Source organism: Gracilinanus agilis, chromosome 1 (genome assembly GCF_016433145.1).
Source record: "Gracilinanus agilis isolate LMUSP501 chromosome 1, AgileGrace, whole genome shotgun sequence".
In the NCBI taxonomy this organism is placed as follows: domain Eukaryota; kingdom Metazoa; phylum Chordata; class Mammalia; order Didelphimorphia; family Didelphidae; genus Gracilinanus; species Gracilinanus agilis.
This window is the reverse complement of record NC_058130.1, coordinates 552,438,918-552,463,300: the sequence shown is the minus strand read 5'-3', so window position 1 is coordinate 552,463,300 and position 24,383 is coordinate 552,438,918. Positions and strand designations below refer to the sequence as shown.

General features: G+C 39.0%; 1 protein-coding gene across 1 annotated transcript in view; it reads right to left on the bottom strand.

The window, feature by feature from the left end:
• Nucleotides 1-14,080, bottom strand: part of ARHGAP28 (Rho GTPase activating protein 28) — a 197,326-nt gene extending 183,246 nt beyond the window's left edge. Inside the window, exon 1 of the mRNA XM_044666791.1 lies at nucleotides 13,599-14,080. Within this exon, the coding sequence (XP_044522726.1) occupies nucleotides 13,599-13,735 (137 nt within the window). The 5' untranslated portion in view covers nucleotides 13,736-14,080. The remainder of the gene's footprint in view (nucleotides 1-13,598) is intronic.
• Nucleotides 14,081-24,383: the final 10,303 nt, after the last annotated feature.

The following is a 24,383-nucleotide window of genomic DNA, read 5'->3' as shown; positions in this document are numbered from 1 at the left end:
CCTATCATTGGCATCTCTGACAGCTTATCAGCAACGATCTCTCAATAGCAATTCTCTCAACAGCAATTCTCACCTTCAGTCTTTCTTCTCTCCTATCTACTGTTCATTCGGCCAAATCTTTCTCATATCACACAAAATACTGCCTAAGCTCCTTATGCCTACCGAGTTATAGGTAATCAGAATAGCCCTGTACAATCTACACCTCTCTTATCTTTCTAGTCTCATCAAATTATTCCTTTCCATATATTTCACATTTCAGTCCAACTGGACTATTTGCTATCTCCTCTTCTGGACTTTAGCATCTCCTGTCTGCTCACATTTGTTCACTATACCTTAAATATGCTTTTCCCCCTACCTTACAACTGTCCTTTAAAAATCATCTTGAAATGTAATGGACTTCTCTACTGGCAGCAATGCAATGATCCAGGATAATTCTGAGGGACCTATGAAAAAGAATGCTATCCACATCCAGAGAAAGAACTGTGGAAGCAGAAACACAGAAGAAAAACAACTGCTTGATCACGTTTTGATGGGGATATGATTGGGGATGTAGACTCTAAACGATCACTCTATTGCAAATAGTAATAACATGTAAATAGGTTTTGACCAATGGTACATGTAAAACCCAGTGGAATTGCTCATCAGTTCCAGGAGAGGGGAAAGACGAGAGTTGGGAAAGAACATGAATCATGTAACCATGGGAAAAATTTTCTAAATTAATTAACTAAAGAATGGGGGGAAAAGAGCCAGCTCAAGCACCATAAACAAACAAACAAACAAGTAAATAAATAAATAAATAGATGAGTGAGTGAGTGGACTGCCTGATGAATAAATTAATTAATTAATGGAAATCATCTTGGGTGCTACTTCCTTTAGGAAGCCTCTGATTCCCAATGAGCTTTTTCCTTTTTTCCCTATCTCCTGTAATATATATTTATACATGTGACATAATAGATGATAACATAAATATATTAAATAATCATTTGCTTTTTTAACATTTATACTAATATTTCATGCTGGAGTTCTTCCTACAGGTGTCATTTTTCTCTTTTAAGAAGAAGTTCCATGTGGATAAGAGATTGTGTCTTAGTTAAATTTTTTGTCTACTCTAGCACACAGTAGGTTCCTCATACATGTCTGCTGAACTGCTATGTTTGGAGATGGCATTTCCAATTTATCCTACACATTGTTTGCAGAGAGTTGTTTCACTGCTGTCTACGCCATTAGAATGTCAGTCCTGGTCTGCCTTTTGCCTTTCTTTCTACTTTTGAGGCTTAGCACAGTGCCTGACAGTGCTTATTGGCTGCCTGCTTTGAATTGTCTTAAATGTGGTATATATCCACTCTCCTACATCCTATGTATATTCCATAAGGAATTAGGCTGAGTGTAATCTAAATTTTGTGCTTCCCAATAGCCTAGCTCAACACCCCTCAGGAATGATGGATGAGCTTTAATATATTTTTATCAAATTGTCCATTTATTCTCCCTGTTAGATTTTGTCCTGCATGTATGCAGTCACAGTCTGTCTAGACAAAAGGCTTGGATAGAATATCTTGTATGGACCCTAACGAGCTTGCATGTTACTGATGGACATCATGAGAGGCCCCAGCTGGTTCTCTAAGGGCTGCCACTTCCCCTAACCTTAGGATTAGGATGCTTTTCAAATAAGTTATATCTTTTATTGATTTCAGGAGAGGAAAGCTACACACACTGCTTGAAATTTTAGGTATTTATGTCATAATTTCCAAATATATGAGCCAATAAGCCAAAGATGAGATTATAGCTCTCCTCACTTTTATTTTCTTCCCTCCCACTCTAGAGATCAGAACATCATCTAGATCAGTGGTTCCCAAACTTTTTTGGCCTACCGCCCTTTCCAGAAAAAGTATTACTTAGCCCCCTGCAAATTAATTTTTTAAAAATTTTAATAGCAATTAATAGGAAAGATAAATGCACCTGTGGCCATCACCTCCTCCACTGAATCGCTGCAGCACCCACCAGGGGGCAGTGGCACCCACTTTGGGAATCACTGGTCTAGATGAACTCCTTCAATTTACAAAGAAACTGAGGCACAAAAAGAGGAAGTAATTCTACCACAGTCACAACGGCAGCATACAGCAGAGCCAAGGTCTGAACCTACATTCTTTGACTTCAGATCCCATGCAATTAGTTTTCAATTACCTCAAATACAAAATATTACAGAAATTGTTCGTGTGAGTTAACATTATAATATAAATAATATAAAACAACAGTTTTATACATCTTTCAGGAACTGGGAAAAATGAAAAACACACATATATATTATACATATACATGTATTTACAAAAAGATATTATAGCAACAATATGTGTATAGAGAAGTCACTAACTTCGGCTATCTCAAACCCAGTAAAGTAGAAAACAAACAAGAAAGAGCTATGCTCAAGCAAGAGATGTGAAAATCAGGTCCATGAAAATGGCAGCTAGGTGGCAGAGTGTTGCATGCTTGGACTTTGAGTCAGAAAGACCTGAATTCAAAATCTATTCTCAGTGGCTGCCTAGCTGTATGACCCTACAAGACACAGTGGCCTCTATCTGTCTCAGTGGTCTTCATCTGTCAAATGGGCATAATAATAGTACCTACTTCTCAGGGATGTTGTGATGACAAAATGAGATACGTGTAAAGCACTTTGAAGACTTTAAAATGCTACATTATTATTATTAGCTAATAAGGTTTAGCTATTATTGTTACTATTATGTTATTATTATTAGCTATTATTATTATTTATGGGAGAGTTCCTTAGGTTCTTATTCTGTCAATTTTATATTATTTTACCCATAAACTAAACAAATTTAATTTTATTCAGTAGATAATACCTGGCTTCAAAAGCAATCCACTTACTTGTACATTACACAGCATATACACTTTACCCAGTCAACTAAGGGTAGAGGAATTGAGTAATAGCAAAACACTTCAAAGGCAAATAAAAGGAACTAGAAAGAAAGTAACCAACAAGTTTGATTAATCCATATAAAGATAATTAAGTCCTAAATAATTAAGAATTGGTTGTAAAAATAATAAAGTAGTATCCTTACTTTTTCAATTTAGTAAATTTAGCAAATTTTGCAATTTAGAAAGTTTTTCAATTTAGTAAAATAAAATTTCAATACAAAACCTGTAATTTCACCAAAATGAGTGAAAACAACACTAAATTTGGAGCCCTAGAACCCGAATTCAAATCCTGGCATTGCTACCATTTGTCTGACCTTGGGCAAATAACTTTTTCTTTGGGCTTTCTTATCTATCTCTGTGTTTTCTTATCTAAAAAGTGAGGAGTTTGGACTAGAATGACTTCTTAGATCCCTTCCAGCTCTTAATCAATGACCTTTTGAACTAATTCAGAGGAACAAGTCACAACTGCACCAAACTCTGCAAGAAGTAAGAGAAACGACTGGAAAACCAGAAAAAGCAAACATAAATACTCAAGAAGAATTGTGATCTGTTCCATGAAGTATGCAAATAGTCTCCCTCATTCCATAAGTAGCACCTGTGATGCTGTAGGCATCCTATCAGTGGGAGGAAGAATTCCAATGGTTCCAGGCAGAGGGGTTTAGCACTGAGGATTACAAATGCATGGTAGTTCCTACCCTCAAGGAGGTTACTTACTCCAGGAGGTGACAGTCTATAACAAGGAAGTAGAAAAGGCATAGCCAGGCTTAGAAAAGGCGTTGCAGCCTCCTTCTAGGCAAAATAAGGCAAAAGCTCCCCAGCCTGGACCCAGACTGCCAGAGGAGGTCAGCGTCCCTATGCGAGGAGGAGGAAGATAGCTGGAGGGCAGGCAAGCATGCCTAAGAAACATCAGGGGAGAAAATGAATCAATAAGTAGCATTTATTAAATACCTTGTAGAGCCTGGACCCGGGGTTAGGTGGGAGTTGTGGATACAGATACAACAAAGAAACTTATCTGTCCTAGACCTCAAGAAACCTATCTTCAACTACAAATGATGTTTGTAATAAACTAATTCAAGGCATCCTAATTGGCTCAGTGGGTAGAGAGCTAGGTCTGGCTTCAGGTCACCATGGATTCAAATATGACCTCAGAAATTACTTTAAAAAAAAAAAGAAATTACTTTTACCCCAACTGTCTAGCCCTTAATGTCTATTTAACTTTTATTGTTATTATTTATTTGTTTGTCTATTATTTTATTTAATGTTTATTTAACTGTCTAGCACCTTAGAATAAATACATATGGTTTCTAAGATAGAAGGTAAGAATTTAAAAAATAATAATAATTAAATTAAAATCGACCTTTATTTAGAGACTTCTATATATGAGGCATTGTGCTAAGGAGACAAAAGGCAGGGGAAGGGGGAGGAGCATCCCTTACCTTCAAGAAGCTTATATTCTAATGGACACAAATAGGACTTCTAATTCCTCAACTCCTTCCCTTGACCTTTCATCACCCACCCACAAGAGTCAGCAGTTCTATTTTCAAGGCTTCTTGCATCAGCTCCCATCATTACCACCAAAATAATTTGCCCCTCCCCAGGTGCCAGAATTCCCAGAGAGCAAAGGATTAGAGAATTAATATATAATAGTATAATAATCTAATAATAGTATATTAAAAAAAGAATTGTCCCAGATGTGGAGGATCACAAAGGAAATGGTTTCATGTGAGGGAGGCAACAGACATTTTACTGAATACAAAATAGGTGATTTATCTAAGAAAATTTAAAAAGGGGGGGGTAGTATTTCAAAAAGCAATTCAGGAAAACTGCTAAGGAAAAAACCACTGCTTTTTGTTGATCAATTGAATGATTAATTAACACTTATTTAAGTGCTTACTCTGAGATAGGAATTGTGCTAGATTGATGGGACAGGAAGGCAAAAGAAATAAAGCCAGGTCAAGGACCTTATATTCTAATTAGAGAGAAGAGGCACAAATAGAGGAATATACAAAACACAAAGCAGATATAAGGTATAAAGGTGGGGGACAGGAGTGAAAGGGAAGTCATTATTAGCAGCCAAGAGGATCAAGAAAGATCTCACGCAGATAAATGGTGGGTCCTTGGGCTAAATCCTAAAGAAAACCAGTGATTGCAAAAGGCAGAGGTGAAGAGAAGGAAGTGAATTCTAGCTATGGAAGACAACCAGGGCAAAGGCCTGGATAGGAGAGAGTGTCCAGTGTGAAGAAAAGAAAGTCTAATTTTCCTGGACACTGGAATGCAATTGAAGAGATGTTGATGTTGTAACTGATGTTCAGTCATGACCCCATTTGGAGTTTTCTTGACAAAGATAATGAAGGGGTTTGCCATTTCCTTCTCTAGCTCGTTGTACAGATGAGAAAACTAAGGCAAATAGGATTAAATGACTTGCCCAGAGTCATACAGCTAATAAATAGCTGAGGTGGGATTTGAACTCAAGAAGATGAGTTCTTCTGGGCCACATGGCTGCCCTTGTGGACACTTGGTACAACTGTATTAAAAAGGCATAGCCTGAATGATTAATGATCTAAACACTTTTAATATTTGTTTTTAATGGAATTTAGGGAATTCCCAAGTGAAAGTTAGCACCTTCTCCACAATTTATGGTCTTAGGGAGTTTCCTAGAGCAGTGGTTCTCAGGCTTCTCCTTCTCAGGGCCCTTTACACTCTTAAAAAGGGCCAAGGACTTATTCTTGTGGGAATTAGCTCAAAATGGAAATAAGACCCACACTCAGCCTTTCCCCAAAGGGAAGTAGAATGGAAAGAGGAATAAGAACAGGGGGTGAGAAGGAATAGACAAAAGGGAGGGTGAATGGGGGTGGGGGTGGGATAGAATCAAAACATTTGTGAACAGAGAGAGAAGAGAAAATGAGAAGGGAGGCAGATAATTTGCCAGTGAGTAGAGGAGGGAGGGAGAGGATTTGAATCACAAAATATCATAAAATCATCAAAAATTGTTTTTAGGTGTAATTGAAAAAAAAAAGTTAAAGAAAAAATATTTTTTAAAAAAAGTATTGGGAGCTGCTAGGTGGCTCAGTAGGTAAAGAGAACCAAGCATGGAGTTGGAGGTCCTAGGATCAAATTTAGCCTCAGACATTTCCAGATGTGTGACCTTGGGCAAGTCTTTTAATTCCAATTCCTTAGCCCTTACTGCTCTTCTGCCTTGGAACAAATTCACAGAATAGATTTTAAGACAGAAAGTAAGGGTTGTTTTTTTTTTCTTTTAAAATTGCTTTTTTTTTTTTAAAGAAAAAAAAAAGGAGAATTTGGAGATGGAAAAAACTTTTTGAGCATGCCATAAGTGGCTCCTATGGGTCATGAAGTCAGGATACTTGTTATGGAGACTCCATAGCATCCTTAGCTTCCTACATTTTTGTGGACACAAATCCAACCATCCTGTCATCAGAGAGAAGTGACCTAGTTGAAAGTGAATCTGGCAGCTAGCCAAATGTTTAGCCAAAAGAAATGCTCTCTAAGGGACAGCACCAGATGTTTTCCATCAGCTCTACATGTGGAGGTACCAAGGAGATCAGCAGGAGTACCACAGTGAAAGGAAACCAGAGAAGCTAACTCTGGTTTCAACCATAACATGAAGAATGGTCTATAAATACCTTATATTCTCTTGTAAGTATCCCAGAGGACATTCCATGGGCATTTCTAAAGCCTACAGGAAAAAGCGTGTCTACCGTTGCCTGGAATGTGTCCATATGTGTACGTACAGCGCCTGCACACATGCACACCCCTGTGCAATGCCTGATTTAGCAAGAATTTATACTTAAAAATAAATGTTGTCTAAACTAAATAATGAAATCCCATCCTAGATAAGTGCCAGATGACAAACTACAGTTGCTAAATGCATAATATTCTCTTTAAAAAGCAAAGACATATATTTAAAAAAAAACAATGATATATATTCTGACTGGCCTTTTAAATGAAAATCTTTTCAACTGAACCTATTCTAAAAGTGATTGTGCTATGACTTGAGAGTGCAATGCTTTGTAGGATTGTCAGATAAGAGTGCTATGGCCTTTGAATTCCCATGATCACTTTGGGCAGCTTTTATACTTGTTTTTAAGGAAGAGTGGGTCCCTTTCCTTGACTATTTTTGCCTCCTCAGGAAGTTTATGGTATAATGAGATAAACATCAGAAATGCTTCAAGCTGTTTACACTACACCTTCACAGAAGAAATGCTTCTATCATTTGTATATAACTTGGAAAATTCTTAAAGGACCAGAGGCTTCAGATAGCTTGTAATCTTTAAATAATTTTGGTTTTGTGGGTGGGGTGAACTTTTATTTATTTTGTTTATTTAATGTGTGTGTGTGTGTGATGGTACTTCACCTGAAAGTAAGAACTAGACCAGGGTGAGCATATAATGCAAAGCATTCTCTGAAACAATACCAAGTCTCAGAACCTTTCCTTCTCAACTTTTTTTTTTTAATATCGTTGAATCCATCCATTTTCATTCTCCTGTCCTTTTTTCTATAGATAGTATTTGTAAAACTGGAAATGGTATTTCCTTTGCCTACCAAATGCTGTTTGCTAGTAACAGTCAGTCAAGTCAACCCACCATGTCTCCTAAATGGATTGAACACATGGGACACCTACTGCTTTTATTTGAGTCAAATTAGCTAAATGAATGGGCATTGCTCAGAATAAAAAGGCTATTTTTGCTAATTAGAAACAAAGTTAACCTACCCAACAACCCAGAATTTTTCAGAGTAACACAATGCTTCTTCATGGTTGTTATCTGAAACATCGATGTGAACTCAAACAGAAAATATCTCAGATTGAAATTCTTCTTTGGTTTCGGTCCTGTTTTATTGACCTCCAAAGGCAGTTCCCCTTTTCAAAGAGAAAATTTCCCCTGAAAGAGTTATTTAATACTGTCACTTTAAATTACTGAATTTGAATGAAAATAGCTTCCATGTTTTAATGGTTTTCCTTTGACTTTTAGCTCCAGAAAAAAAAATCAATAAAAATTATCTTAACAGCCTACTTCAATTAATGAAGCAGATTGTTATGGATATTGGTACCCATTAACTGAGTTTGGATGGGTAGGTCAAAGTGAAATTCATTTTAGTGATTACCCCAAGTCATTGAGAATTCGCAGGAAAATTATGCTTTAAGCAAAGGTTTAGAATGAATTTGAAAAAAGGAATAGAAATTAAGGAAGAAATCTCACATTTATAGAAGGAGATTATAGAATAAATTCCTTTCCAAAATGAATCAGATTAGATTGTGACAATGAGGAAGAAAGTCTGGTCTCTCTGTTTTCTATAAATATCTTGAAGCTATATGTTACAAAGTATTGCAAGTAAAAATAATTCTTGAATGCATAGAGACAATACTCCATGGAACCAAAGGGAAATAAATCTATCTTATAAAAGCCCACAGTAAATGACCTCATACAATAATAGGAAAACAACAGAAAAAAAAAATTAGTGAGCCTTCAGCAGGTTATCTTCACCACAAAATAACACAAAGCAAGTCAAAAGCCAAGAATTCTGCCAAGTAATTAGAGTGCAAAGACAAAAGGTAAAAGCAGCTCCTGCCCTCAAGGAGCTAGCATTCCAGAGTATCTTGTTTACATTTCCATAGCATTTTCTCAAAGCTCTAGAGCAGACATTATCTCATAGAATCCTCACCACAAACTAGAGAAGTGTGGTTATTATCCCTTTTATGGATGTGGAAACTGAGACTTGAAGTGAATTAAAGTTCTCAGGGGTTATTGTTTGGTCCTTTTAGTGCCCAGACTCCCTTTAGGACTGTCATGGCAAAGATGGCAGAATGCTTGACCATTTCCTTCTCCAGTTCATCTTAACAGATGAGGAGACTGAAGCAAATCGGATTAAGTGACTCCTTCAGGGTCCAACAGAGAGCAGGTGTCTGAGGCTGGATTTGGACTCCGGACTTCATCATGATTCCACTATGCCACCAAACTAGAACCTGGGTCTTCTGACTCCTACTTTAGTGCTCTGTTGCTTTACCAAGCTGCTTCTTTCAATACCTCTGGGAAAGGACTTAATCTTCCTGGGTTTTAGTGCCCTCATCTGTAAAATGCAGAGGGGTGGACTAGATGGCCTCAAAGGTCCTGAGGTGGCAGCTATGCCTAGTCAAGAAGACCCAAGTTCAAGAGCAAGGCTGAGGGACTTATGAAAAAGAAAACTAGCCACATTCAGAGGAAGAACTGTGGGAGGAGAAACAGAGAAGAAAAACAACTGCTTGAACACATGGGCTGATGGGGATATTATTGGGGATGTAGACGCTAAACGATAACTCTAGTCCAACTACCAATAATATGGAATTAGGTCTTAATGATACATGTGTCGACGTGGAATCTAGAGACCCCAAACTTGTGGTCTAGTGAGATCTGATGAACCCCAAGTTTGGATTAGAAGCTAAGTGACTCTTTAGCGCAGTAGGCAGCTTGTCAGCTTTGTAAACTGAAGATCCTGAGCTCCATCCCTGAAAGGGGGATGTGGTACAATGGGAGAAGCTTTTAAGGCTAAAGAATCACTTAGCTTTTACCCCAGGGTCCATTATTCAGTCTGCAACTGCTAGTCTGGGATTCCCTTCAGGGTGGATTCTCTTGGGAACAGGGAACAGATTACCAGCTTTGGGGGTCTCCAACCTACAAGCTATTCCTAAAACTTGGGGTTCATCAGCTCTCACTAGGCCACAAGTTTGGGGTCTCTAGATTCCACATCGACACATGTAAAACCCAGTGGAATTGTGCATTGGCTAAGGGGGACTAAAGGGGCTTGGGGGAGAGGGAAAGAACATGAAACATGTAACAATGGGATAATATTCAAAATAAAGATAAAAAAAAAAAGACCCAAGTTCAAATCCCACCAAACACATAAGCTATGTGTGGTCCTGAACGAGTCACTTAGCCTCAATTTCCTCAACAGTAAAATGGGGATATTAATAGCACCTATGCATGGTTGTGGTAGGGATCAAATGAGATATTTGTAAAGCACTTAGCATAGTGCCTGAGCCATAGTGAGTGCTTCATAAATGCTTGTTTCCCTCTTCCCTGACATCAAGTCTGCTTCAGCTCTAGATCTTTGAACCCCATGATCCAAACAACATGCAGCATTTCCATTTGTCTCAATAGAAGGCATTCCCAAAAAGGAGTAGTATTGGGAAACTGAAGAGGATCCTAGCTGGAAAGCTGGATAAGGACCCCAGAGGCCTTCTAATCCAAACTCATAGTAAGTTAAGAATTCATTTTGTTGTTGTTCAGGTGTGTCCAACTCTTCGTAATCCCCATTTGGGATTTTTCCTTTTCCAAATCATTTGACAAATGAGGAAACTGAGGCAAACAGGATTATGTGATTTGCCCAGGGCTGTCTGTGGCCAGATTTGAACTCACAAAGATGAATCTTCCAGACTCCAGACCTGACACTCTATCCATGGTGCCACCTAGCTGCCCAGAGAGTTCATATTAAAATCCAATTAAGGGGGCAGCTGGGTTGCTCAGTGGATTGAGAGCCAGGCCTAGAGACGGGAGGTCCTAGGTTCAAATCCGGCCTCAGACACTTCCCAGCTGTGAGACCCTGGGCAAGACACTTGACCCCCCATTGCCTGCCCTTACCACTCTTCCACCTATAAGTCAATACACAGAAGTTAAGGGTTTAAAAAAAAAAATCCAATTAAGTTCATCTTAACCTTGGAGCAATTTATTGTCAGTCCCAATCTGACATGTTGGGAGCAGTCCTATCTCTTGCTAATGGCGGCTGAAATTGTATATTTCTCTAAAAGTTTCTTTTCAACTGGCTCTCTGCATATTCCACGCCTTATTTTAACTGATGCCAAGATATGTTGCCATATGTTTTTTGTCGTTGTTTTAACCCAACTTTTTGTCTCAGGCTCTCCATAAATTTGGCAGACAGCATTCTATACATGGAGGACCTGAAGAGAAATATATTTCTTTGAAATGGATTTGTTAGAGGAGCAGTCTGGTGGCTCAGTGGATTGAGGTAGGCCCAGATATAGGAAGTCCCCCGTTCAAATCTGACTCGGATACTTCCTAGCTCTGACTCTGGACAAGTCACTTAATCCCCATTGGCTAGCCCTTAAGTGTTCTTTTGCCTAGGAACCAACACAGTATTGACTCTAAGACAGAAGGTTTTGTTTTTATTTTTTAAAGAAAAGATATGGATTTGTACAGAATTGATTCTAAGGTGGAAGGTAAGGGGGATTTTTTGTTTTTGTTTTTTAAAGAAAAGAAAAGAAGTGGATGTATTAAGCAGAACTTGAGAATGATGTTTCTTGCAAAGTCAGGAAATCCCACTTGATGCTCAGTAGGCACACTCTGACCTTGGCCCTAAGAAAAGGCAAGCAATCAGATGAAAGGAGGGAAGAGTTCTCTTTACAACCAGCACACAAAGATCCTAATGATTGCCCTGAAGGAGTTTATTGATCAGCAGTTAGTAAGTCAAAGGTTAATAACTTAAGACTCGATTATTTTCAGTTATCAGACAAAAGGATTAATGATGGCCTCTGGCTCAGTAAATACAGGGTGTTCTCTCTTAGGCTGGAGCTGCTGGAAACCAATGGATCATATTCTTGGAGGATAATTTAAAAAGGCATATAGAGTCCCAAATCCATGGTGCAGAAGGGAAGATAGCAACAAAGATTCATTCTTCTGATGAATGGAAGCAGAGACTTGCTATCTGGAACCATCAAGAATAAATTGACCGCTGTACTGTATGCTAAGCAAAACATTCAATCTTTTTTTCTTCCATCTATTATGCATTCCACAAAGCCACATGCTGCGTTAATAAGCCCTCTCCCCAGAGCTTGCTTTGGAAACATGGATGTTGCTTCTGAGAGCCCATATGGCAGAATCTGGCCATTACAACCAGACAGCTGCTGGACATTACAGACAAGATAGCAACCTCAGAGCCATTTTCAAAATATACAAGTCTTGACTAAGGAGACAAGCTTCTAAAGTATGCTAATCCACAGCCACTATTATCCTTTCTACTAGCAATATGGAGCAGACTCTAAAGACTCATGAAAAGCAGGTCTACCAACTTACATCTTCAAGTTGGCTTTAAAATAATTTGCTGAAACAGGGGAAAGCAAAAAGCCACCTTCTCATTTCCATAGAGTAAAAATATGATTTCAATGGACTTGCTCTTTGGATAAGAAATATTTTCTTTGTTTGCCACAGTCACTAGGGTTCTCTTGGAGGCATTCTTATGAGTGTAGGCCAAAAGTTAACTCCTTCAAAACAGAGTTGATCTAATCTCCTGAAACCCTCAAGAGCCAATTAAATTAGAAAGTAGAGGTAATCATAGTCACATAACTAAAGAAAAGTTCAAGGGATCTAAGAAGAGGATTAGCGATTGTTATCTTTCTGCAGGAAAATAAAGACTGAATTACTGCCTGCACCTAAGTAAAAGCCCTCCCTGGTGAATTCCCCTTCCCCAATTTGTCCAAGTGTCATCCTCTGTAAACACTCTTCCCTTCCCTCGTCAATGTCACACTTCAACCGGGAAGCCGCACCTCCCTAGGTGACCCTCCTTTAGCCTGGTAAACGGAGGTGTCACTGGCTTCGAAAAAGAAGAAAAAGTTGAAACGTGAGACAATCGTTTAAGTTAGAGCCTAGATTTACTCCAACCAAAGGACGCTAGGAGAAAAGTTCCCCTTTGCCGACCCTCTTTCAAAACAAAAGGCGTCAAGAACGCTTCCATTTGCCAGGGGAAAGGTAAGAGCAAAACAATAGTGCCCTAACTCTCACCAGCCTTCTATGAACCAACCGAATTCACAGGAACGAAATCTCTGCGTAAAAAGTGAACTGAAGAGCAACACAACAAATAGTGCGCTAACCCTCACCCGCGTTATAAGGACCAATCGAATTCACTACATGGAATTGGAGAAGAAATCTCCGGGTAAAAAGTGAATATAAGAGCAACACAGTGCTTGACCCTCGTACATACGCGTTATAAGGACCAATCAAATTCACTACGTGACTGGGATGGGGGGGGGGAGGAATGAGAGTGAAGGGGGAGCAATCTGCTGGGAGGGAACTGGGGAGGAGGAGCAACATTTCTACTGGTATTTAATTTTTAAAGACATTTTCCACTTCACTTTTGTAAGTGCTAGAAGTTACTAAAAAGAGTTCTCCTAAAAGTTTTCTGAGAATGTTGAATAATGGGTTTCTCCCCAAAATGTGTAATAAACTGTTTTGAACTTTTTTCCCCCGAGGTTATGTCTAAACGCCGTTCGTTCTTCCCGGCGTTTGGCTCTCCACAAGTCAGATGCAAGGGTAGCCAGTTGCTAATCAATCTCCAATATTCCATTTCTCACCAAGGCGCTCGCTCACACACACACAATCTCCAATATTTCTCACCAAGGCGTGCGCGCACACACACCCACACTCTCGCTCGCACTCTCTCATACACACACACTCGCAGAGCTGTCTAACCAAGCTCCCGGCACGCAGGCGGACGGAAGAATGTGCAACAACAATCCAGGCACGATAAGGTGACTAAGCAGCTAACCTAATCAGTGGCCAAGGGATCATTAGCATGCCGGAGCCACCGAGCGCCAGGCCACAAAACCGAAACCAAACCCAGCCCAACTTCACCTCGGAATCCCAGCCTCCCAAGCGCTTTACCTGCTGCTGATGGGGTGGCCGGACGGCGGGGTGGCGGCGATCTCCGGCACGAAGCTCGCTTCGATTCTGGGGATCCTAGACGGGGCGTAAGAATGGTAGGCTGTCAGAACCACGCTGCCGGAGTCCTTGATCTCCATTCTCAGAGGCGCATGTCTACCCTACTGCCGGATGACAAAGACAATGGCCAGCATGGACGAACTTTGCCGCTCGGCTGACCCCGGGGCGGCCCAAGGCCATGCACACACGTCGGAGCCCCAGCCTCCTCCACTCGCTTCTCCTCCCTCCCAGTTCGCTGTCAGGGACAACTAGGGGAGAGCGAGCCTGGGCTGCACCGCCTGTCAGCTGTATTAGCATATATTTAAAAACGCCGCCCACTAACCCTGCTATGTGGGGGTCGAATCCATGTTTCTAGGAAACTAGAAACCTGTAGTAAATCCTACTGGACTCCGAGCAAGCGCCTCTGGTCAAGTTTTTCTGGCTTTGTTCTTTTTTTTTTTTCTCTTTTCCTTTTCCTTTTCCTTTCCTTTCCTTTTTTTTTTTTTTTCGTTTTTCCAAAGGCAGGCTTATCCGAGCGCTGGGAGCGTTTCCTGCCTGGCAGCCCGGAGGGAGTGCTATGAAATCATTCTTTAGCTCTTGCCCCAGATGAGAAAAGAGGGTCCTGCTCTGGAATGAAAGACAATGTGTGGTCTAAGGACAGAGAGAGGAAAAAAAATGGGGCAGCCTCTCTGCCTTCCTCCCTTCTTTCTTCTCCCACCTACTACTCCCCACGAAAAAGTGAAGAACTAGATTATATTGCTGTTTATTTAGTCAGGTTACAATAAACTTGATTTTCTTGAGGATCGGGTAATCCCTCTCCCCCGACTGTAAAAACATTTCCCTCTCTCCCACACCGATGGAAGAAATGCTATCTCTGTACCCAGGAACCGCAGCAACGCGTTTTCTAGGTGAATGAATGAATGTCCGGGAGGGTGGGTGGGGAGAGGAAGCTCTTAACTGGGGGTCTGCAGGACTGATGTCCGTAGGGAATCCGCTTCTCCGAGGTCACACAGCAAATTATCAGCTGATCTGGGTCTACAAAGAGAACAAGCAGGAATCTGGTTTATTCCCCTCATTCTACAGGCCTGTACGCTTTCTCTTACAGCGCACAACTTACAACTGACTTAAAAGTTATATTATCCCAACGCTTAATTTTTTTAATTCTGTTTAAAGTTTTTTAAACTTTTCTTTTTTAAAAATCCTGTTTTAAATTATTTAAGTGGAGGGGGAAGGGGCGGAACTCCTTTCCTAGAAACTTCCTTTACTAGCAGGGGGTAGGCGAGTTTTTTGTAATTCCAAGACTAACAGAGTTGCCTGGGGGCGCAAGTCTCCCAGCTGGGGAGTGTGGAAGCCCACTGGAACTCTGGCTTCTACCCAGCTCACTAAACTACCTTCAGCGTCTATAAGAGTCAATAAACAGGGTTTACCTGGCACATGTTTAACTACCAACATAATCAGAAAGAAGGCATTTGGGAAGGAGGAAAAAGAATCTGAATTTAAAATGTATTTGTCCTCACACCAAACAAAAGATGCAGCATTCTATCCTGGAAAGGGAGCTGACCTTGGAACCATGAAGACCTAGATTCAAATCTTGTCCCAACAGCATACTGCTCTTATGAACCTGTGGAATTTCTTGCTTAAGTGGTAGAGATTTTATGCATTTCTTTATTTTAATTTAATTTTTTTTACCAATTACCTGTAATAAATTTCCACACACGTTTTACTAAGTTATACGATGGAATTTATCTCCCTCCCTCCCTTCCCTTCCCCCTCAGGGTGCAATTTGAGCTGGATCATGCATGTATTATCCCACAAAACATTTCCATATTGTTCATTTTTGTAAGTAATCTTATAAAACCAAAACTCCCAAACATAAAAAATAAACAAGTGAAAAACCATATGCTTTGATATGCATTCTGACTCCAACAGTTCTTTCTCTGGAGGTAGAGATGATTCTTTGTCATAAGTTTCTCAGAATTGTCCTGGATCATTGTATTTCCAAAAATAGCAAAGTCTATCACATTCGATCATTCCACAATATTGCTGTTGCTGTGAATAATGTTCTCCTGGTTCTGCTTATTCACTCTGCATCAGTATATAAAGGTTTTTCAAGTTTTTTCTGAAGTTATGCTGCTCATTATTTCTTATAGTACAATAGTATTCCATCACCATTATGTGCCACAGTTTGTTCAGCCATTCCCCAAGAGATGGACATCTCTTTAATTTCCAATTCTTTTTCAAGTGGCAGATATTTTAAGTTATAGACTGCATTAGTAGAAGGCATTTCTTCAGCTTTACCAATAAAGTCACAAGCCTTGTATTTATCCCAAATAGAACATGGAATTAAGAACTAGGAATGGACTTTAGAGTCCTTATTCCTTTTTAGAGTCTGAAATCCTCATTTTTACAGATGAGGAAACTGAGGCCCAGAAACGCATTGAAGACCACTTTCTTCTGACATTAAGTCACAGTGCCCCTCTCTTAATATCACATTGTTTCATTTTCACATGAAGAAATCAAAACTATCAATAATAATATGAAAAAATGTTCTAAATCCCTCATGATTAAAGAAATGAAAATTTAAAAAACCACTTCATACCTATCAGATTGGCCAATTATGGCAGTAAAGGAAAATGGAAAATGTTGGAGGGGATGGGGCAAAACTGGTGCATTAATGTATTGCTTGTGGAGTTGTAAAACTCATCCAACCACTCTGGAGGGCAATTTGGAATTAATTCCCAAAGGGCCATAAAACTGTGCATACCCTTTGATCCTATAATACCACTTCTGGGACTGTATCCCAAAGAGATCATAGGGAAAAGACCTACTTGTACAAAAATACTTATAGCTTCTTTTTGTGTTGGTAAAGAATTAGAAATTAAGAGGATGTCTATCAATTAGGGAATGGCTGAACAAATTGTGGTAACTATAGTGATGATTTGAGAAAAAATTAGAAAGATCTACATGAACTGATATAGATCGAAATAAGCAGAACCTGGTCAATATTGTTCACAGTAACAGCAATATTGTACCATGATCAACTGAAAACTTGGCTCTTCTCAGCAATGCACTAATCTGTGACAGTCCTGAAAATCATATGATAAGGAATGCTATCCACATCTAGAAAAAGAACTGTTGGAATTGGATGGATGGGGATCAAAGTATACTGTCTTTCATATCAGTTATGGTTTTATTTGGGGGTTTTGGTTTTCTGTGAGTGTGCTTTTACAATAATGGCCAATATGGAAGTGTGTTTTGTATCATAATAAACATAAAATAAAATCTAAAAAAATCCTACACTGCTTCAGTTATTAGAGATAAAGAAAAAAAGATTCTTGTATCTGTTACCTACACCCAGGATAAGCTATTCAGCTGAAATCTTATATCATGCTGGATAGGGATAGAATCAGTTTTTCCATTTCTGGTTACCTTCTCAACTCTAAAATGGCCTCATCCCTCTGATTAAAGGGTTAAAGGGCAGAGCTCTAAATTTCTTCCAAAATCTTCCTTTCTAGAGGTCTTGAAACTTTCAGAATTTTCCAGGTAGCTCTCTACTTTCCATCAGCAAGTTCTCCTTGGTTTGGACTCTAAAGAACATCATGATCTCTGGTTCCCCTCTCCCTCTCCAGTTTCCTTTTGTGTGTTGTCTTCCCCCAATCCACTGTAAGGTCTTTGAGGGCTTGGAACTGTCTTTAATAATAATTATTACATTGTTATTGTTGTTCGGCCATGTTTGACTCAAAGTGACACCATAGATTTTGTCCATAGGGCTTTCTTGGCAAATATTCTGGAGTGGTTTGCCATTTCCTTCTCCAGCATGTCCCCATTTTATAGATGAGGAACTGAGGCAAATGGGAATTAAGTGATGCCCAGAGTTCTATCCACTGCACCATCTCACAGCCCTATATCATACATTTATGTAGCATTTGTTGTGTGGCAGGCACTGTGTTAAGCACTTTACAATTATAATCTCATGTCAGCCTCACAACAGCCTTAGGGAGAGAGTGCTATTATTATCATCCTCATTTTGCAAACTGAGGCAAAGGTCACTTTGGTCAAGGTCACAAAGACTGAGATGTCTGAGATGGAATTAAAACTCAGATTCTCCTGATTTTAATCCTAGTACAAGCTACTGTACAGCCTAGCTGTAGCATATCATTTTTATACCCAGCACTTAGCATAGTGCCTGGTATATATGACTCACTTAATAAATTGAATTATAGAATAATGTTCTTTGGAAAGTTGGCCTTTTAAATAAAAGTGAAAAACAAAGTTTCTGTCCTTGAATACTGAGGTTGATGTGATTGGTGGTATTCTATGGCATCCCAAACCACAATGTGGTAGACAGACAAATAAGCCTTAAATTGGGCAACTTGGATATGAATCTTGTCTCTACTGCTTATTCACCACATGGTCTTTTGGGTAAATCATATCACCTCTCTAAAGTATCCTTAAATGAAAAATGAGGATAATAATGTCTGTTCTGCCTAACTCACAGGTTTTCATGAAAATCAAATGGGATAGAATCATGCTGGCAAGGAGTCAAGGAGATCTGGATTTTAAGAGTTCCACCATTGTAAATTCTCTGGTTCTACTTGAAAGTGCTTTTAAAAACCAAAAAACACAACAAACTGTAATGGATTTTTAGATAACGGGCACCTTCTATTTATGTGTTCTTGATGCTGAGGACTTAAAAACATGAAGAAGAAACTTAGTCACAACAACAACACTGATCCCAAGGGAGATTTATCTCATTTAGCATTAGGTAGAGAAGACCCATGGGACCTCCTCATTAGAGCACACAGCCACAAAATCCAAGTCTGTTCATGATCAGCCATCACTCTTGAAGTTTTCCTACCTATAAAATGAACTTAATAATACTTTCTCCTATTTATTTCACAGTAATCTTGTGAAGATAAATGTGATGTTAACTTTGGAATTTTGACTTGAGGAAAATATATATGTAAAGCTAAATTATTATTATTGTGTCTCTTTTGGTTCCAAAAAAAAGAACATGACCAACATGGAACAATGGAAAAAACACTGGCTCTGAGTCCCAGGGTCTGGGTTCAGTTGCCTCCTCTGACACTTATTACCCACATGATCTTGCAGTAATCTCTTTCTAGAATTAATTTCCCAGCTGTAAACTGAAGGGATTGAAGTAGGTGACTTCTAGGCCCCTTCCAGATCTAAATCTGGCCCTGTGATCCTAAGTGGCATGTGAAATGTTGCTCTAATATGCTTAGAGAAAAAACATTTTCATGAAAACATTTCATTTACTGATGCAGGTCAAGTCACTTAACCCTATTTGCCTCTGTTTCTTCATCTGTAAAATAAGCTGAAGAAGGAAATGGGGAACCATTCCAATGTTTTTCCAAGAAAATATCAAATGGGGTTATGAAGAGTTGAACATGACAGAACTGTAACAATTCATATCCTTGACCATCCAGTAGTCATTCACCCTTTGCTTAAAGCCTATCTAGGACAAATAAAACTTGTCTACATGAGCTTCTTTGGGCTTCCATCTCCCAATTTATAAAATAGGGCTGTATCATGTCAAAATGCCTTCCTACTCTAAGTTTCTCTGATACTGTAAAAATTACAACCATTCTCACATAGACATTTTATTACTAGACTACATTGAATGGATTAGGGATAGTTTCAGTATATTCCTTTATTTAACATGAGTTAATGAGAAAATGGAGCAGCTAGATGGTACAATGGATAGAGCACCAGACCTGGAGCTGGGAAGATATGAGTTCAAATCTGACCTCAGATATTTACTAGCTATATGACCCTGGGCAAGAGTCTTAATCCCTATATGCCTCAATTTCTCACTTATAAAATGGGGACACAGTGGAGAAGAAAATGACAAACCATGCCAGCATCTTTGCCAAATAAAATCCATGGACAAAAATCCATAGAATCATGGAGAGTTGTATATGATTGTATTATGAGAAAATAGAACTAGAGTTATGGATTTAGAACTGGATGGGATCTTGGAATCCAGCTAGACTACCTTCCTCATTTTACAAATGAAAAAACCTGAGGTTGAGACAGATGATTTATCCAGTCACAGAATAGTGATTAGAAAAGCAAAGAACCAAACCCAGATAATTAGGTGGCTCAGCACATAGTTTTTTGTTGTTGTTTAGTTGTTTTTCAGTCATCCCCAACTCGTTGTGACCCTATTTGGGGTTTTCTTGGCAAAGATACCTGAGTGGTTTGCCATTTCCTTTCCCAGTTCATTTTACAGATGAGGAAACTGAGGCAACCAGGGTTAAGTGACTTACCTAGGGTCATATATCTAGTAAGTGTCTGAGGCCAGATTTGAACTTGGGAAGATGAGTCTTCATGATTCCAGGACTGGCAGTCTAACTGCTGGGCCACCAGGCTGCCAATGGAATTACCTAAGAACAAGTTTCACCTCAGACAGTATTAACAATGTGATCCTGGACAAGTCACTTCATCTCTATCTTTTCAACTATAAAATGGGGCTAATCACAGCACTTTCCTCACAAATGAGATAATATTTGTAAAGTGCTTAGCACTGTGCTTGATACATAGTACATACTTCATAAATGCTTGCTTCCTTCCTCTTGACTCCAAATTCAGTATTCTTTCTATTATACCACACCAATTTACAAGGATCTCTTTGTGAGTAGTATGAGCCATATAAAAGATATAAATAAGCTAGGGTGTAGGAGTTCTGATTATTAGAGGGCCTCTCTATGTGTAAATTATTAAATTTCAAGATATATATCGTTAATTAGAAAGAAAGAAAACAGGAAGAGAGAAATTCTCAATTCATTTTTTAAAGCATATATTAAGTGTTTATTATGTACCAATCCTTATACTAGACATTGGGGATACTAAAACAACAAAATAATTCTCAGAGACGTTGAATTCAAACAGAAACATCTAGGCAAGTAAATATAGCACAAGTATTATGATTCTGAAATGACACAAAAAAGTATGCTTAACAATTATGGTGTTTATTTTATAAGTTTAGATAGATGAAATAACAATTTCAGTAGACCACATATCCATAATCAATCAAACAGCACCAGTTCCTAGTGAGGTCTGGTTCTGTGTAGATCTACAGCAATGATGGGCAAACTACAGCCTGAGGGCCAGATGTGGCCCTCTGAAATGTTCCATCTGGCCAGAGTGAGACATTATTCCTAATCTGACGAATACAATGAGTAGGATACAATACAATGAAACTTCAAAAGAGTTGCCTTAGAAACAGACTGACAGATGAGCATTTCCTTTCCTTTGGCCCCCTTTTAAAAAAGTTTGCCCATCCCTGGTCTAGAATATACCAGACTGGACCTATCATCATTAAAAAAAAAAAAAACTCTTACTATCCTTCTTAGAGTCAATACAGTGTATTGATTCCAAGGCAGAGGAGTGGTAAGGACTAGGCAATGGGGGTCAAGTGACTTGCTCAGGGTCACACAGCTAGGAAGTGTCTGAGGTCAGATTTGAACCTAGGACCTCCAGTCTCTAGGCCTGCCTCTCAATCCACTTTCTCTTCAATCCTTCCTCTCTTCCTAACTTTCCTATTACTATCTCAGTTTCCCAGTCCCTCAGGGCTTTATCCTAGAGTTCTTCATTCTCATCCTTCATATACCCTCAGTGGCTAATCTGGATTTTTATCTCCATAACATTTCTCTTATACAAGCTTCTTCCTTCCTTCCTTCCTTCCTTCCTTCCTTCCTTCCTTCCTTCCTTCCTTCCTTCCTTCCTTCCTTCTGACTTTCACTCTTCTGACAGACACTCTCCTTGCCACAAGACTGACTTCTTCCATGAAGTTTCTTAAATTTCATTAATTTCCTCCATTGGCATGTGGTATGTCCTTGGCACAGGATGACAGGATGCAGGTTGAATTTCTAGAATACTTTGTAACTTAAAGTCTGTTTTCTCACTATTATCCCATGAAGAAGATCATAACCATTATTATTATGTTCTTTGGTTGTTTTTTCAGTGGAGTATGACTCTTTGTGATCCCTTTTAGGGGGATGTTCTTGGCAAGATGCTAAAGTGATTTGCCATTTCCTTCTCCAGCTCACTTGACAGCTGAAGAAACTGAGGCAAACAGGGTTAAGGGACTTGTCTAAGGTCACACAGCTAGTAAGTATCTGAGGCCAGATCTGAACTCAAGAATGAGTCTTGCTGACTCCAGATCTGACACTCTATCCATTGTGCCACTTAGTTGCCCAGTATTATGTTAATAACCATCTATTATATAGGCTCAGAGAGTAAATGACTTATCTCACAATCACACAGCTAATGATTGGCAGAACTGGGACTGAAACCCAAGTCTAGGATTCTTTCTACTTCTCTGTACTGCTTCTGCTAGCAGTCAAAGCTTAGGGCCTACTGTTTTTTCATCTAACCCCGCTTATGATCAATGTTTCAGGAATGCCTGTCTTATATAATGAGTGACACCTACGTTATCAGAGCCATAAAGATAATAACCATCATACAAAGACCTTGCAGAATGAACAATAGCTTAGGCTATTTATGCTATCAGTGAGATGATCCAAATTTATTTTTCCACTCACACAAAGGCAGAGAAAGTTTTTATAGACTCAGCTGTAGGGCTGGAAGGGAATTTGGAAGCCATGAAAGCCAACCTTTTCACTCTACAAATAAGTTGATCAAGGAGGAGAGTGGTTAAGTCATTTGCCCAAGGTCATACTGGTACTAAGCATCAGAGTTGGGGTCTGAACCTTATGCTCTTGATTCCAAAAACAAACAACTTTTCCTTCTATTGGGCTAATCAGCTGTCCTCAGGATACCACTTCAGCTCAAAGAACAATTGCAGACTTAAGTATGCATAGTCACAAAATATTTAAGTATACTAAAGTATGGTCATGGAGGAATAAAAGATATATTTTCCAAATCAATTGAGACTCATGGAGGGAAAAGTGGTGTGTTTTTTCAATTAAAATTTTTTCAATCATTAAAAATCCACACTCATGCTCTCCTTCTACATTTGGGAATAAAAGAAAAACAAATTCTTGCTATGTGTATGAATAATGTTATGATTAATATTTTCTAGAGACTATCTTAATTTTACAATTATTATTTATTAAATAGCAAAAAGTGGGCCAGAGAGAGAGGGGAATGAGTTCTGTGTGGCCACCCAGCTCTTTCAGCTTCAGCCACCTCCTCCACAAGCAGGCTGAGCCAGCCCAGAGTCAGGCAGCACACCCTCCTGAGTCCCTGGCTCCTGGGAAAAAGGGATCACTTCCCATCTCTCCATCAATCTTTGTGATGTTCCTTTCCCAAGTCTCTCTGACGGGAGCTCTCAGTTGTCAATCAGGACAAGAGGTGGGGCTTTCAGGGGAGTAACCATAAGACATTTAGAATAGCTGCATAGCAGGAATGTTTCCCAGGATGGCCAAGACTTCTTTAACTAAGAGAATCCTTGTTTACACAAAAACCAAAAAAATGTTCTCTACCCTGCCTTAGCCTCAGGTGAGAAGCCAGCTAGAAAGTTCAGTGTAAGATCAAACTGAGCTTTAAAATTAAAAAAAAGTTTGTTTTCCTGGCCAAAAAAGGGTACAAATTAATATTAACTTTCCACAATGGGAAAGCAAAATAGTGGACATAGCTAAAAGAGATATATAGATAGAAATGTGTGTCTATATGCATACACATACATGTATATTGTAAATGATATAAATGTATTGTGTATTACATGTAGTGAAGCAGCCAAGTGGCACCAATTGAATAGTGTGCCTGGTCTGGAAGCAAGAAGACTCATCTTCCTGAGTTGGAATCTGGCCTTAGACACTAGTTGTATGAACCCGGGAAAGTCACTCAACCCTATTTGCTTCCATTTCCTCATCTATAAATTGAGCTAGAAAAGGAATTGACAAACCACTCCAGTATTTTTGTCCAGAAAACCCCCCAAAAGAGGTCATGAAGAGTCAGATATGATTGAAATTGACTGAACAAAGTTACATATAATATGTAGGTATATATGTACATATATATGTATGTATTATATAAAAAACTGGGTATATGGGATTCATTTTAAAAATGCTTTATAACTAACTTTGAATTCTGACTAGTATAAAGACCAGCAAGGATTTTGAAACACTTTTTATTTTCTTTAAATCCTTATCTTCCGTCTTGGAGTCAATACTGTGTATTGTCTCCCAGGTAGAAGAGTGGTAAGGGTGGGCAATGGGGTTCAAGTGACTTGCCCAGGGTCACACAGCTAGGAAGTGTCTGAGGCCAGATTTGAATCTAGGACCTCCCATCTCTAGGCCTGGCTCTCAATCCACTGAGCTACCCAGCGGCCCCCTCAAAACATTTTGATGAAACATACTACCCACTTTCTGATAGAGGGGTAAAAGTCTCAGAGTGCAGAATGAGCCATGTGTGTACATAATTACATACAATTGTTGCATATAATACACACATGTAATGTTATAGTGATATATATGTTTATAATCTATGTAGGCCTATATAATTATATGTGTATTTGATATTACATGTCTAATATTATATTGTATAGCTGTGTATTGTAAAAATCATAATGGAGCAGACACAAAAATAAGGACAATGACCGAGGAAATAAAGGTTCGAAATGTTTCTAGATACATTTGATAGATGGTATTCAAAAGTATCTTCAGTGGTAAGTGAAGTGAAGCTCAAAGACGAACTTCCCTTCAGGGCCAGATGCAAGGAATGCTAAAGAGACTCTTGTTTAAGAAAAATAAACTATTT